The 15,502-nt window shown below is 48.9% G+C and overlaps 1 protein-coding gene and 2 non-coding genes across 3 annotated transcripts; all 3 read right to left on the reverse strand.

The window, feature by feature from the left end:
• Positions 1–919: 919 nt before the first annotated feature.
• On the reverse strand, positions 920–1,055 carry LOC125179878 (small nucleolar RNA SNORA31). Its single transcript, XR_007157893.1, has one exon. It is a non-coding gene; the product is annotated as a small nucleolar RNA SNORA31 (small nucleolar RNA).
• A 575-nt stretch (positions 1,056–1,630) lies between these two features.
• Positions 1,631–5,626, reverse strand: TPT1 (tumor protein, translationally-controlled 1). The gene is made up of 6 exons (XM_066988516.1): positions 5,455–5,626; positions 5,215–5,288; positions 4,666–4,856; positions 3,839–3,944; positions 3,231–3,347; positions 1,631–1,853 (listed from the first exon to the last, which is right to left on the reverse strand). Exons 1-6 carry the CDS (start codon positions 5,480–5,482, stop codon positions 1,851–1,853), a joined length of 519 nt encoding a protein of 172 aa, XP_066844617.1. The 5' UTR covers positions 5,483–5,626; the 3' UTR covers positions 1,631–1,850.
• On the reverse strand, positions 1,919–2,048 carry LOC125179877 (small nucleolar RNA SNORA31). The gene has a single exon (XR_007157892.1). It is a non-coding gene; the product is annotated as a small nucleolar RNA SNORA31 (small nucleolar RNA).
• Positions 5,627–15,502: the final 9,876 nt, after the last annotated feature.

Raw genomic sequence — 15,502 nt, forward strand, 5'->3', positions numbered from 1 at the left:
GAGAGTTAGGCACGTGTGCTCACACCAATTAAGTACTCCAATTAGACGGGAACGCAGACAGGACAGCGCACGAGCTCCTGTCCGCCATTCAGCCCGGCAGCAGGGCTGTCATCAGGGTTTTGAACACCTCGCTTCTCAACACAGCACCTCTGTGATTTGCCCCAGACCTTGCGTGGGGTTCGCAGCCTCAGCAGCCAAGCAGGAGGACAAGAGCTGCCGGATCCACTGCACAGCCAAAGTCACTCTGCTGAGGAGTAAATGTCTCAGACCAAGCAAGTGCTTAATGCCCCATCCGTTAAGGAACTCAGTTTTTCACTGGTGTGATCTTACCTCTGCCCCTTGCATTCCCTCACCTGGTAAATGAAGCCCTCTGCCAGGAGACCAAGGGCTGGCTCACTGGTTTTTATTTTTATCCCGCATTTTGAGCATACCTCACCCCTGGGTGAGGGCAGAGGAGCATTCACACTGCTCAGATTACCCCAAAGTTGTACCTCAGCCAGAAAAACAGCTGTCCCGAGACCTTTCCGGGCAGGAGTTATGGATGTAAATGGAGTTAAAATCGAGTTCCCACAGGGCTACAGCAGGGCGTTTCAAACACCTCTGAGATAGCTGCTTGCGGGCACTCTGCTCCCACCTCCAGCCTCTATCTCGCTCCTCCCAGCCTGCTGCCTTATCTGCCTGCTGCACAAACCTCCCTCTGCTTGCACTTCGGGCACCGTGGGTGTCTGGGAGGCCTGGGGCCTCCTGTCAGCAGTGGTGGAGGCCGTGCCCTCCCCTTTCAGGCACTTTCACCTCCCAAACCCCTGCTGTCACTGCAGTAACTTGAAGACTTGCGGCTCAGGGCAGCGCCCCCAGGGAGGAGCCATCCCGCTGCCCCCAGAGCACAGAGCCACTCGCCCTGGTGAGGCCGCCCCAGGGCCTTTGTGCTCCTTTCTTCAATCCGGACTGCCACGAGGCCAGGCAGGCAGAAAGCGCAAGGAGCCCGTTGCAGTCACATCTCGACAAGAACCAGAGAAGCAACGGGTGTTTGCTGCAGGTCTGTCAAAGGGATGCGTTCCCCAGCAGGAGCAGCAAGCTGCGAGCACCCGGGTCACTCCCAAGCCCCGCCACGCACCCAAATCCCGAAACTCCAGCGGGGTCTGTTCAGTGTGCTCCCGGCTGCCTGTCGGAGAGGAGCCGGCACCACCGCTCCGAGTGCTGGTGCTGGACTCCTGCTCCACCCATCCTCCTACCTTAATCCCGAAGTCACACTACCTCTGAGGACGGACTCAAACATCCTCGTCTGATGAAGCAGCTCAGCCAGCGCTTAGCTTGAGTAGCACATATTCCATTTTTTTTCTCCAATTAATTTTGGTATTTCTTCCAGAGATGGAAGTCTGTGCAATCACAAAAGATGAAGAAGGTCCACTTCGTTACGATGGCAGTTCTCAGGCTTTGCCTTATTCCCCTCAGCCTGCTCTTGCACTCCAGTGCCACAGGCAGCAACTGCACGAAGTCTGTCTGGAGACAGCCCAGTGGCAACAAACCAGGCTGTGCTCCTGACACCGCCAAGTCCTCAGACAAAGCTCTTGCTGAAACCTCTCCTGCAAGCCACTAAGAAACACATTAGACCAAGAGGCATCACCTAGGATGGGTTTAAATGAGAGTTTTATTTTAGACAACCTACATGACAGATGTTTTTCTTTTTTAAAACAATGCCTCCACTCCAAATCAGGGTCAAAATTAAGTGAATAAAGCTCAAGATGACATCAGTCCAGTTGTTAGACATCGCCGATTCCTGGTGTTGTGCTGATGAAGAAACAGCAGCCAGCTATGAAGACAGGTGATCCGAAACCATACTGTTTGATTCGTTACTGCAACAAGAGTAGCAGGCGTTAGCTCAAGGTCACGACAGTCACAGTAAGTTTCTGCAACTTATTTTTGTATTCCCCAATTCAATCTGAGCTGCCACAGCCAGGCAGGCAGAAAGCACAAGGAAGTTATTTTTGCATCTCAGTGCAAACCAGAGAGCCACAGGAAAATTGCTCGTGGTCTATCAGAGGATGCTGAGCGTTTTTATGATCTCAGGGAGCTGCTGGCATCAGCTGTTGGATCAAGCCAGACCGAATGCTCACTCCCATCCTGTCTGCTTGACGCACCGAGTTTCAGATTTCCTCTCAAGTTAGTACTTGTTCAGGACAGGCTCTAGGTCTGATGTACGTGCTCTTACAGGAGCCGTACCAAAAACCTGTGAACATTTCCCCCCCCAGTAGGGATGCCCTGCTTCTATTCTTTAACCCCCACTTTGAAATACATGGAGTTGCCTTGATGGTACACCCAAAAACTCTGCCCAGCTACAGGGAAGGTGCACAGGCTTCTGCTCAGAGGGGCTTCCAGGGTCCAGGACACACCACGCTTCAGTGAAGCCATAGGAGCTGCTGTTTTGGCCAATAACAAGCTCCTGCAGTCGGGCTACTGCGCGACACTAGAGGTTGTGGCATCTTTACACAACTTGCACACCAGAAAGCCTGTAAATGGCTCTACAGGTGAGTTAGGAAGCCTGCTCATAGCCAGCCAAAGTCCAGGATAACTGGACAAAGCAATCAGGGATTGATCCTGTGCTGCTGGTCCCCAACAAATCGTAACGCTCCCAGAATAAGCCAAAACATGCAAGCAATGGGATCTAAATAGTTTCATTGCTACCACATTCAAACAATTAACCAGAAAGCAGACCAGAGGTGCTGCCTGAGCGCAGAGTAAGGTTAAGTACTCAGTCAGGTGTCACCATGTTCCCAAATTTAGGGCAACGTTTAAACACAGCTCTTGTGTAGCAAAATAAGGGCAGATAAAGGAAAAGAGTGAAACACAATAATGTACAGCGCTCCAGAGTTAACCCACAGCAGAGGGACCCAAAACAGAAGCGCTCCATCTCAGGGGGCATTGTTTTCCAACTGACAGCCTGAAGACATAACCCGCTGCACACAGCTCACCGAGGCAATTCCTCCTGCATTTCTCAGCAGTTACGTCACGGTGAGTCACCGCAGGGAAGCCGTGCCCCCCTTCAGCGTGATTCAGTGGCATACAAGGGAAGTCTCGGCCACTTTACGTAACACGAAGCAGCAGTCGGACTGTACTTGTGTGAACTTCAGGTTCTTAAAGTTACTGTTCAGCTTTCAGCAGAGATACAGCTGAGTGACTGAAGAGCTAATGACATATTTAGGCACGTTGACCCGATTGAGGTCAGCACTTACACATTTCTCGATTTCTAAGCCGTCCTTAAAGAAAATCATATATGGGGTCACACCATCCTCACGGAAATCCAGCAGAGCCACCATGCCATCTGGATTCATGTTCTCTCCTACAAAGAACTTCAGAGAAACATGTTACTGAGACATCCTGTGAGCTACCACCAGGAGACACTGCCCATTACACAAAGAAGCTGCAACATCTCCAAGCTAAGTTTAAAAGCCTCGCTGACCAGCTGCAGGGGGTTTGTTTTCTGCAAGCTGTCCATTTTAGTACCACATGGCATTAACACGCTGCCATGAACAGTGAAGTAGGAAACGGGGGCCAGAGTGATTCACCTCCCACATCTTTAACTCCACAGTTCCCATGTAGTTAACTTTGCGTGTAGTTATCACCACAAGTACTGCAAAAGTTGAAGCAAGATCCCCAAACACCTACAAGTCTTCTAACTATTTCTCCCCTGACTCTCAGGGCCCCAAACACCCTCAGAGAGGGTCCAAGTGAGATGTCCCTAAACAGGGGGCTTCGGAACTCAACAAGCTAGTTCAGCAGACAAACCAATCTCAGCTTGTATTACCAAAGTACTGCTGTAAGGAAACACAAGTTGTGTTACCTGGTAGTTTTTGAAGTTAGCGAGGATGTGTTTGATTTGTTCTGCAGCCCCTGTCATGAAAGGCTTTACTCTCTCTGGCTTGTGTTCCTCAAGTCTGGCTTTGATTCTGGGAGGAAAAAAAAAGCAAGCTTTGAAAGCACATTCTAGCCTATTGACTTCATCATGCAGCATCCCATCATAGCAGAAAGTTACCAGCAGTCACTGTTTGATCTTGTTGTGTTTCCCACCACTCCTCCAGAAAACCAACCCACAAAGTTTTCATTTTGCTAGTGAATTAGAAGAACAGTGCCTGCCACTCACATCAAACTCATTTTACTTGTGGGTTTGTGCTAGACAAAAAAAAAGTCATTTCTAGAACACCAGGAGTATTATCCATCAGCATCACAGAAAAAGCATTTTCACCTTCAATGCCAGCCCACCAAAGTCTGAGCAATAGGAACTACATTTTGAACTAGCAAACAGCTCCATCTTACACACAGCTTTGGACATTTAAGTTGTCTAGTTCAGGAAGCTCTCCTTTACCACCCCACCCCCCTCCACACAAATGTTTGGCACAGAGGAATCAAAGAAAACAACAAGGTTACAAATACTACCCAAAGCATGTGATCTGGTCTTCTACCTCAGCCAAGATAAGCTTAGATAGTCCAGTATTGATTCTTTAGAGCTTCAGTTTTGCCAAGTATTAAGACATCACCGAATTTCACAGCCAGTTTGGCACCTGCATCAGAACTAACATCTACTAAGAAAAAAAACTCAACGCTATTTTTAAGATCTGTCACCTAGGAACCCTGCAGTCCCACCCAGAGAAAAAGCCCACCCGCACTTACGCTTTCATGTAGTCCTTGATGTACTTCTTGTACGACTCTTTTGTAAAGCTGGTTTCCTGAAGATGGTGGTTTATTACTATGTCAACACCAGTTATGACCGTGGCTTCTGTTCCCTCTCCCTCAGGACCTTCAGCAGAGGCATTGCCACCAATTAGAGAGTCATCAATTTGACCCTCTGTCCTGGTGACCATCTAGATTTAGAGACATCAAAAAACTTCAAGGCTCTGCGAAAAACCTCGACACTCCTGCTCTTCTTACACATCTACGGCCTGACAGCAGGGCATGACTTCAGAGCCACAGCTAGAGGCAAGAACACAGACTGCAGCCCGAGCGGGGTGTCCCTGGGCCAGGCTCCCCTCCTGGGGCCTGGCCACAGCCCTATTACAGGCTGCGGTCCCTCTGTGTCCCCCCCAACCCCTCTGAGGCACCCCTCGAACTGCCCCCCCCCCCCCCCCCCCCCAAAAAAAAAAACAAACAAAAACCAACAAAACCCAGCCTTTTCTCCCCACCCCATCTCCCCCCCAAAAAGAAGGCCGTGGGCCCACTCACCTTCCCCTCCACTTCCAGGCACAGGCCGTTCGCCACCTCGCGGATCTTGTAGATGTCCGAGAACATCTCGTCCTCTGTGGTGAGACACACACACACACACACAGCGCCCGTCAGCCGCCGCCATTTCGGGGCCGGGCCCCCCCCCCCCCCCGCGGGCATGCGCGGCCCCGCTCCCGGCCCAGGCCCGCTCCCCGTCCCCTCACCCTCTCCCCCCTCACCCCCCCCCCCCCGTCCCCTTACGGCTGATGCAGTCCCGGTAGATGATCATGGCGGCGGCGGGGGCGAGGCGGAGGGAAGGGCAGGAGCGGCCGGAGTGCTCTGCGCGGCGGCGGCGGGCGGCGGGCGGCCGGCAGCGAGGCGGAAAGGGCCGAGTCAGCGCCTGCCGGGGCTCATATAGCGGGCACGGCCCCGGCGCGTCACCGCGCCGCATGCGCGCTCCCGCCCCCCCCTCCGCCCGCCCGCCCTCCGTACCCCGCCGCGCACGCGCGCGCGCGCCCCCCGCGCGGCCGCCATTTCGTGACACCCCCCCCCCCCCCCCCCCCTTGACGGCGATGCCCTTCGCCAAGGGGCTCGGCCGTGTTTTGAAAATAACAATAAACGGTCATAATAATTAAATTATAATAATTTAATTAAATTATAATACTTAAATAAAATAATGATTGAGAGGTTGTTAGGCTCCTCCTACCACTACTTTTCCCTTTTCCCTCAGATACGTCGGTTTGCACACAGACACGCCATTTCTTGTTGATGGACTGACTGGGGAAAGAGAGAAAAATGTTGTTTTTCTTCCAAGGATTAGGCGCAGCAGTCAGGCTGAGGTGAAAGGCAGGATAATAAGGGCAGTAATGCTGCCCTAGGCTTTGTTTTACCACCCTTGCGCACACCTCCATGCATCACCTTATCTCCATCAAAATAAATGTAGACCTCCCTTGAGCCCTGATTCTTAGGGGACATTGACAAAAAACCTTCAGAAGACATCATGGGACTTAAAACACCTAATGCTGCCAACAGTCCCAGACGTGACAGAGATATCGGAATCACAGAATTGATATACGGAATAGCAGGGCACAGGATGCAATTCTTTGTCCCTCATCCTCCTCACAGGATGCACTTCTCTGTCCCTCACCCTCCTCAGGCAGTAAATTACTCATTGCTTTCTTTGTGGGGGTCAGAAGAGCTCCTCTTTATATCTCCTCCTCCTCCCCTGCTATCCCTTCCTTTGCTCCATATATCAGTGCCTTTTATTTTTTCTTTCATTCCTTTTTTCTTTTTTTTTTTTTAATTTTTTTTAGATGGTCTAGCTGCTTACATAATCTGAATTTATAAGTGGTTGTTCTCCACCATGTTTTGCTTTCAAGACTACTACGGCCACTTCAGACCTGAGGAAGGGGCTTCTGCCCCCAAACTTGTGTTTTTAATCGGTGTCAGATGGCCTGATAAGAACTATTCCCTTTCTTTGCGAGCCTTGCCACAGTGGAAAAAGAGCAGCTTACATCTTTAGCAGTGGGCTGAGTGACGGGAGAACATTTGGCTCCTTCTCCGCAGCTTAATATGCAGCTAAAAACATCCACTTTGTAGGTGTGCGTCGGCTTGGTTTCATTTTGAAGAGATTGTTCTAGAAAAAAATGAATATTTCTATAGTAGCATCGAAACCTCGTATAAATTCGGTGACTGCCTGTTTACTGGAGTCAGGGTAGAAACCCTCTGGCACTCCTGGTAGAGTAAATGGACCTCCAGGTGGCTTTTCCTGCAGCTCTACATTCAGACTTGCAGCCATGAAATGGGAGATTTTTGTTTAAAATGCATCAGTTAAATAGGTCAAGGCTCCTGTGTGAACACCTATTTGATGTGGAGTTAAGCTAAATCAACATCGAATTTTAAAAGCTTTAAATGAAACTAGGAGCGTTGACAAGGTTTTGCACCCTTTTAACCTGAGTTGCTTCTAAAACTGATTTAAACGCAGACAACTGTGAATAAATCCTGGGACTAATCCTGGTGATATTTAAATTGCTTTAGGCTTTGCTGCGGTCTAACCCGGGTGGGCAGCTCAGCACCACCCAGCCGCTCGCTCGCTCACTTCTCCCACAGTGGGAAGGGGCAGTGAATCAGGAAGGTAAAAGTGTGAGAACCCGTGGGTTGAGATAAAGACAGTTTACTGGGGAAAGCAAAAGCAGTGCGCACAAGCCAAGCAAAACAAGGGGTTGATTTACCGCTTCCCAGCGGCAGGCAGGTGTTCAGCCACTTCCAGGCAAGCAGGGCTCATCACGTGTAACTGTTTCTTGAAAAGACAAATGCCATCACCCCTAACGCCCTCCCTTCTTCCTTTCCCCCATCTCTTATTGCTGAGTGTGCTGCCACATGGCATGGGACATCCCTTTGGCCAGTTTGGGCCAGCTGTCCTGGCTGTGTCCCCTCCCAGCTCCTGGGGCGCCCCAACCTCCCGCAGGCAGGGCAGCACAAGGAGCTGAACAGTCCTTGGCTCTGAAAGCACTGCTCAGCGGCAGCTAAAACATCTGTGTGTTATCACCATTATTTTCATCAAAAACCCAAAACACTGCATTATATGAGCCTTTGAGAAGAAAATTAACTCTATCCCAGCCAAAACCATGGCAGCTTTGCAATAAGCACAGAGATACTAGTGCTGAGAATTTTCCTGTGATGCCATGTAAACAGATAATTATTTACCGTGCTGATCCTTTGTGATGAAATAGATTAGAAAATGCATTAAAAAACAGTTTTTCAGAAAACAGCATTCTTTGAAGAAAACTTTAGTATTCCTCACTTGCTTTCTCTGTAGGCACCTCATGCATTGAGCCAGGGTTAATGCATTTCAAAGCAGTTGTCTAAAAAGGCGGTCCCTCTGCAGCAGGGGGCATTTTAGATGCTGATTGACATCTAAAATGACAAGACAGGTTTTCCTGACAGTGCATCTCATCTCTGGAGACATATAAATCCCCATGGGCTGACAAATTCCTGTGTTTTTATAGATAAGCCTTTGAATATCGTTTGAGCAGGATTTTCTAGGCAGGTGTCTACAGAGTTGTGCAAGAAGCCTCTTTCATGGAAGATGCATCTCAGCTAGTCATGAATTACTGCAGTGCTACTCAATTACACTAAATATTAGCATCTGATGATCATTGTGCTCAACTAATTACTTGTGTCTTGGATTAAAATGGCAGACTACAGCTGATACTTTGCTATTCTTTCTCTAAGCAAACAGTATGCTTTCAGCCCATCATGGCGACTTGCCTTGAATGGTATGGAAAGCGAGGAGATCCTGCCCACAACTAAGCCACCTGCGAGGTGCAGTGTGTGGGAATAAATGAGATATGAAGCTGAGGAAGAGAGGTGAAGCTGGGCAGTGGAGCAGGGATGGAGGCAGTGTGTTCTAACCTTTAAGGAGGCTGTGAAAGTCACAGAGGAGTGATAACATTTTACATCAGATATTGAATGTAAGGAGAGGGACCTGAAATGTGTATGACCTGATGGAGAAAAACTGAAAAATTGAAGACTAACCAACACAAGACAAGCCAGGCAGTCACTATGGTTGTTTAGGTAGGGTTTGTACTAGACTTAATAGAGTGTTCTTGGTTCCCCAAGGACCAGATGTCAATACCCTGGGCCATCAGCCCCTGCCCCAGTGAGGCCACAGCAGGGCCAGGTTCCAGCTCCCCACAGTCCTGCCCTGCCCAGCCATGGCCCCACTGCGCCAGCCCCATGTTCAGGCCTTGGCTCATTCCCCAGGGAGGTACCTGGGGTGCCCCCTTTCAGTCCCTGTCAGTAATTGGGAACTTCTGGATTTCAAACCAATATTTGTAACTTGGAGCTCCCTTGGCAGTGTACTAAGCCAGAATCCCAGACCACAAGACAGGCACTGGAAAGAGTTGAGCTTTGACTACCAGTGTAGTTTGTCCGGTCCAACCTACTCACAGTGGAATACGGATTACATAGATAAAGGATTAGATAGATAAAGGCACCACTTTTCAGAATGCTAGAAAGGTCTTCTGTTTAGCAATCCCACCTGCACTCAGAAGCAATGCAGATTTTATTACTCTGATGTTCACAGTTTTTGCAGTTCTTCATCTTGTGGCCAGGTCCCTGAAAATCCTCTGCATCTTCCATGGTTTTACACCCACTGCTCTGTTTCACTTAAGGCTGGCTAGCTGCTCTTCTTCAGGCAGACAGAGAGGTCCCTGGATAAAAACAAAAAGCCTTTTTATCCATGCCATCAAAAGCACTATTTCAGCTTACCTAGAGCCCTTCCAGTGGGGATGTGTGAGGGTGTCACGCTGGCCTGCACCACAGCTGGTGCTTTTTTAGTAAAAACAGGACTTAAACTGCCAAGATAAGAACTTTAAAGCAAGGGTACTGCCCAAAGCTGTAGCCGTGTTTTAGACTGGCTGTCCATTTGACTAGAGCTATGGTAGAAAAGCCCAGTTTTGCTCCTGTCTTGGATCTTGGCTGATTTTTACACATTGGACAAATGGCCTGAATAGGTGGAAGACACTTTATCAAGGCCAGTGGGCCAATGAGCAGTCAGGCCAATTTTCTAAAGGAAAATCCCCTGAGGGCTTTTAAACACAAAGAAGCAACACGAGGTTCAGACAGGCTGTGAGCCACATGCTTCGGGAAGCTGAGGGGGTGTGCTGGGGGAAGTGCCGCATTACCCTGGCCCTGGCCCTCTGCTCTTCCCCAGGCTTCCGCTGCCGGCAAATGCCAGAGGACACCGAGCAGATGCTGCACTAGAGGCATCTTGGTTTGCCTCCGTATGGCTCCTCTGGTGTTATGTTCCTGAGCGCAGAGCAGAAACGATCAATTGCAGGCACAGGACAGAGAACTGGGCAGTTCCTGTACTGTCGGTAGAGAAGCAATGAGTGGACTGTCAACAGCCTTCCCTGTCCCTGCAGGCTTTTGAGGATAGGCTAGACTAGAAACTGCCTCAGGTGAGATCAGGAATCATGTCAGATCCATCATGAATGGCAGATAAAACCCGATCCTGCCCTGCAACAGAGAGACAGCCTGCCCCCAGGTCCTTTCTAGCCTTATTCTGTGTGGCCCAATGACTCTTAGATGAGCCGTGTGCTGTCATTTACACCTGTTTAGTATGGTTACACAATTGGGATAAAAATAATTCCCTCATATCCCTATTTAGAATGGACAAGAGGGTTTGGAAAAGGGATGTTGCCAGAGAGGAGTGTGCTCATTGTCCTGCATGGCAAGATGGGTGTGTGTGGAAATTATGTGCACCGAGGGAGAAGCATTCAGGTTCTGCAGCGCCCAAAGCTTTAATCCCGGTACAATTTCATACTATAGTCCTATTTGAATATAAAATTATATGGTCCTTTGACTCAGATTAGAGATATGTGGGAGAAAGGGCTCCCTCCTTCCATGCCAAACTGAAGGAAAAGGGGAGCTGTGATTTAAGTGCTTGTGTTTGCAGTGGTCAGACTCTGCCCTATCTGCATGCAGTGATCCCTAAGCTCACCGGTTGGACTTACAGCAGAGCAGTAGAACTATAAATTAATGCACAAAAACAGAATCAATGCACACCTGACTGGTTCAGTTGCTTTGCAAAAAATATATATATATATATATGTAAATAAATAAATAAATAAAATGAGGGTGTAATTCATCCTATTTAACGTCACAGTTCCATCTCATATCTTAGCTGTTTTTTCTGGATCTTCATCCTAGGTCATGACTTCTACCTCCGGAACCCCCTCCCGATTCCAACAGCTTTTTTTCTAAGGCCAAATAGCACCTCTGCCTATGCTGAATTGTGGCCTTGGTTAGCCAGCCCCGTTGGGAGGACTTCAACGAGCCTGTCCCCACTAGATGTCTGTGTTTGCCCTCCAGATGTAAGGCTCTCTGCTTCTTGAGGTGCCTGTGATGTGCAGAGATATCCCACTAGGTGGCAGGACAGGAGCCGGTGGATGGCAGGCAGGGCACTCCACACCCTGGTAGGAGGCCAAAGATTTTGCCACCAGTCTCATTCCCACGTTGCCTGGAATGCCCCAGGACCAGCGTAAGAAAAATTTAATCTTGGGCCTGTAACTGGTACCACCTCTCTGGGCTCCTGGCCAGGTGGATGCTGCACACAAATAGCGTTCTCCCCAGATAATTAGCGTCCTCGTGTGATGAGCTGGGGTCTACTGAGCTTTTAACCGCTGGAGGGGCTAGTTCTGCCCTGTTAAAATCAGTCGGTTGTGATTTAATGAAATGGAATTTGCTCCACAGGTGTTTTGAAGCCTGAAATTGAGTACTGCCATTTTAATTCATTCATTGTTATGAGATGTGAGCGCTAGGAGGATTCGTCAGTAGAAAAATAATCATTAGAGCACACAACATGTTGTTGGTGTTGTTCCTAAAATTCTGACACTGAATTTGCCAGCAGGTAATAAATAAGGAACACCCTTAGTTAGGCTTACAAAGCAAACCTTGCTACAGATGCTCCAGGTTAATGGTAAGAATAAAGGTGTCATTGTAAGCAAAAGGGTAGATCAACTTTTTTGTTGTGCAAAGCATCACTTTAAAATACTGTAGAGGAAAGCAGGGAAGAGGACTAAAAGACTGCGTTTTGGAAAGCAGCTTCTTAAACTTCAATCCAATAGCTTGAGTTCAGGATGCTTGTCAACTGCAAAAACAAACCTGCTGTTGTTTTCAGTGCCAGATCCCAAGACAGATTTATTATTTATTATTTTCTGATAAGGATTTTTTGTTTTCTCTATTCTCCCATCCTGTGAAAATCAAAAAGGGACCCGAATGACAAAGGGTAGGTCTGAGGGTTAGGAGGTATCACCCAGCTTCTGAGAGATGTGGGTTTGTTCGGGTTTATATCATTTTAGAAAGGTGCAGAGACATTATGAAATGGGAAATGTTGATGGAAGGATGGTAGAAGAAGCTCTTTGCAAACTGTCCCCCACAGATGTGCTCTAAGAAAACAAGGGTTTATCTGTTTATCTGTGAGATAATCTCAGGCACGTTAAGGCTGGGGGAGGAAAAGACCTTGAGAGGGTCAATTGGTCAGTCTTCTTGCTTCAGGGGGATTAGTCAGACGTGCATCGCTCTGGAGAGATGTTTGTCTACGTCATTTTTCAAATCTCTGTGGAGATGTTTGTCTACCTTGTTTTTCAGGTCTCCTGAGGATGGAGATTTCCAGCCTCCTCTACAGCACAAGCATTCACTGGAAAAGGGGCTGGGGGCTGGGTCCTCCCATTCGCCTGCTAGTGTTGGAGATACAGGCTGGATCACCACCTGTACTGACGTGGATTTAGGTTTGTCTGATGCTCAGATCCTGATGGGGCTCGGCCAGCCTCTTTCTACCTGGACACCTGGCTGCACACTTTCCATATTTATCTGAAAATTTGCTGTATTAGTTGTCAGCACTTTGTCACAGGACAGACCAGGATGTCCCCCGCTGTTTGGTTCCTCCACTGGGCCAGTGGGCACATGGAAGCCCATCTGCAGAGTTGTGATACCGCAGGTAGAGAGGACGTCCCCTGTGCTTCTACCAAGAAGCTTTACGTATAAAAATCTTGTACACAGAGTAAGTTTTTATATATATTCATATATATATATGCACACACAGGTTGTGTGCTCACATATCAAATGGCATGTGGAGTTCTGGCTTCCCTATGTCAAAAAGGGTGTGATGAAAGTAGTAACAGTACCAGAAGAGAGGCAAGGAGTAAAATAATGAACTAAAACAGGACATAACACCTTTAAAAAGGGGTGTTAGGTATGATGGAGGTCTTTGAAATGAAAAGTGTCGCTGAGAAAGTTAAAAAGGGTCAATTATTCACCGCTTCTGCATACAGGAGCTGCGGGAACATGAAGAAAATTGTGAGGCGACAGGTTTACACCAGCCAAAAGAAGGTTGCTTTAACACAGTGTGTGTAGTTATGCTCTGGAACTTACTGCTCCAGGGCGATGTGGATGCCAAAAGTTGTGTTTATTGCAAAAGCAATTAGAGAGAGTCATGGAAAAAAAAAAAAAAACAAAAACAACGCAGAAAGGGCCGTTGGGCACTTGTGGCTGCGGAGGAAGCCCTTCAGCCAAGGACTTCTGGAGCCCAGGGAACACAAGGCTGCTATTTTCCTGTGTGATCGCTGTGCTGCTTTCCTTTGCCTTTTTGTGCCTCCTGAGGCAGGAGGCTGCACAAGGCAAATGTTGGGTCTGATCCAGGGGAGCTCTTCCACGGAGAGTTAAGGCCCGGGGCCTACAGAGACCCCCGAATTATGGCCTACAGGAACCCTGATAAATGCCACCGCTGCATAAAGGAGCTGCAAAGAGCAGCTGCTGCGGGCACAGCGGTCTCACACGAGGCTAACAAAACACACCTCCCTCTGTAGATTTTGCAGGATGAAGGGCTTGGAAAGATCTCCCGTAGCCTCAAACCCCTTTTGCTAACTAACCAGCCATGTGCAGGCTCCGAGGGGGGCACTGCTGGGAAGGATGAGGGAGAATAAGGACGTGAGAAGCGCAGGGAAAAGTCTCTGGCCACCTGCGTGGCCTGAGATAACCCTTGGCGAGCTGAGGGGCCATGCCGAGGTGAGGGGGGGGGGACCTCTGCCGCTCTGCCTCGCCAGCTCCCAGCTATGCTAATCGCGTTAGCGGCTGCCCTGAGGACTTTCCATCGGCTGCTCTTGCCGTCTCACAGTTCTGACCTGCTTCTGACATTTGAAGGAGCAAGTAAGCCCTCCTACGTGTCAGGTGCGCTGGCCGCCGCCAGCTTCCTTACTGTTTAATTAAAGTGGCCGAGAGCCCGGCCAAGGCGGTGTTGGATATCCCTGGGTAAGCGAAGGATTACAGGGGTGCCGTGAGGTCAGGCTGCTTTGTTTCGGCCCTGCCAGGAAATCATACCAACCCCTCGCAGTCTTTTGGGCAGCCACAGGCCCCCTCCGACCGGGTTATTTTTGAGTTCCTCTCCAATGTCATCTATCCCTGTATTCTTTTACATTCCCCACCTGGATCATCCTGACATACACACACACCTCAACCCACATACATTTACGTGTGTGCAAGAAAACGTGGTCCACCAGAGGTAGAGAAAAACATTTATACACACCCAAACTAAGCACACACATTTTTCTGCTGTAAATGAAAACCGCTGTGGCCGTGCTGCACGCGGCAGCTGCTGTGTTTTCTTTTATTTTCCTCTGTTTTTCCTAAAAGGTTATGCTGTTCTTCGGTTTCGAAAAGCTCAGCAGAGCGGGCAGCAGCACAAGCATACACCTGGGAGGCCACACAGGAATTCCTGTGTACCAAAACCGGTGCTCACAGCCGCTCTGCCCCGTGACTGCAGCCAGCACATCACCCCTCTGTCTCGGATTCCCCATGCATGAAATGAGGCTAGCAATGTTTATCCACCCACTGTGAGGGCTGATAGGACAAATCATCATCGCTCCGCGGGGACAGGGAAGCAGGAAGAAATCCCATTGGAATAATTAATATATACAGGAGAAGAGAGAGGCCCAGGGGCTTGTGCCCATCCAGCACAAAGCAAGTGCTTCTCCACTAGGAACGGCATGAATATGGAAAGCACGCAACAGATGCAGCATGCCACACATCAAATGCATGTAAATTATTTCGATTGTCTTTTTGGTGCATTAGGTTTCGTGCTTAACATCCCAGAGAGAATCAGCAGGGCTGGTTTTGGTCGCCGTGGGCATTGCAGGCACACGGGGTATGGCGTGGCGGTGCTGCCCCGAGCCACCGTCGGCCACAGGAGAACCAGACCCGCTCGGCTTTCAGGCTCAGAAGAGCTCCTCCGTGGCAAGGCAAAGGGATTGAGTCATGGCTGGGCTCTTCAGAGCGACAGCATGGAACAAGGGCTGGTTTTCTTCCTGCTAATCTGCGTGTGTTATCTACTGTTGGATTCCCCCGCTGGTGGTCAGCGCTATTTAAAGACTTGGCTGTTATCCAAGGCCTGCACTCACATGCTTCATATAAGAGATGCTGGCAGAAAAAAAAAAAAAAGCAAATTCTCCGTTGGTTTCTCTGCTGCTGAACACAAAAGGCACCATTTAAATTTTTTTTTTTTTTTTCATGCAGTCCTCACTTGTATGGAAGCTACCTCCCTGAGGGTCAGCTTTTCCAGAGGAACGATCTGACTGCTCCTGGTGCCATGTGGCAGTACTCACCGGAGTTTCACACAGCTGCCTGTACAGAGCCAGTGATTTTTACATTTTTTTTTTTTTTTTTTAGGATTTCACATGAAAAGCACCCCCTCAAAGACTGGGTCTTTTGATTGTCCTTCACTGAAAGGCTGGATATTAGGAAGTACTTC

This window comes from Anser cygnoides, chromosome 1 (genome assembly GCF_040182565.1).
Source record: "Anser cygnoides isolate HZ-2024a breed goose chromosome 1, Taihu_goose_T2T_genome, whole genome shotgun sequence".
Taxonomy (NCBI): domain Eukaryota; kingdom Metazoa; phylum Chordata; class Aves; order Anseriformes; family Anatidae; genus Anser; species Anser cygnoides.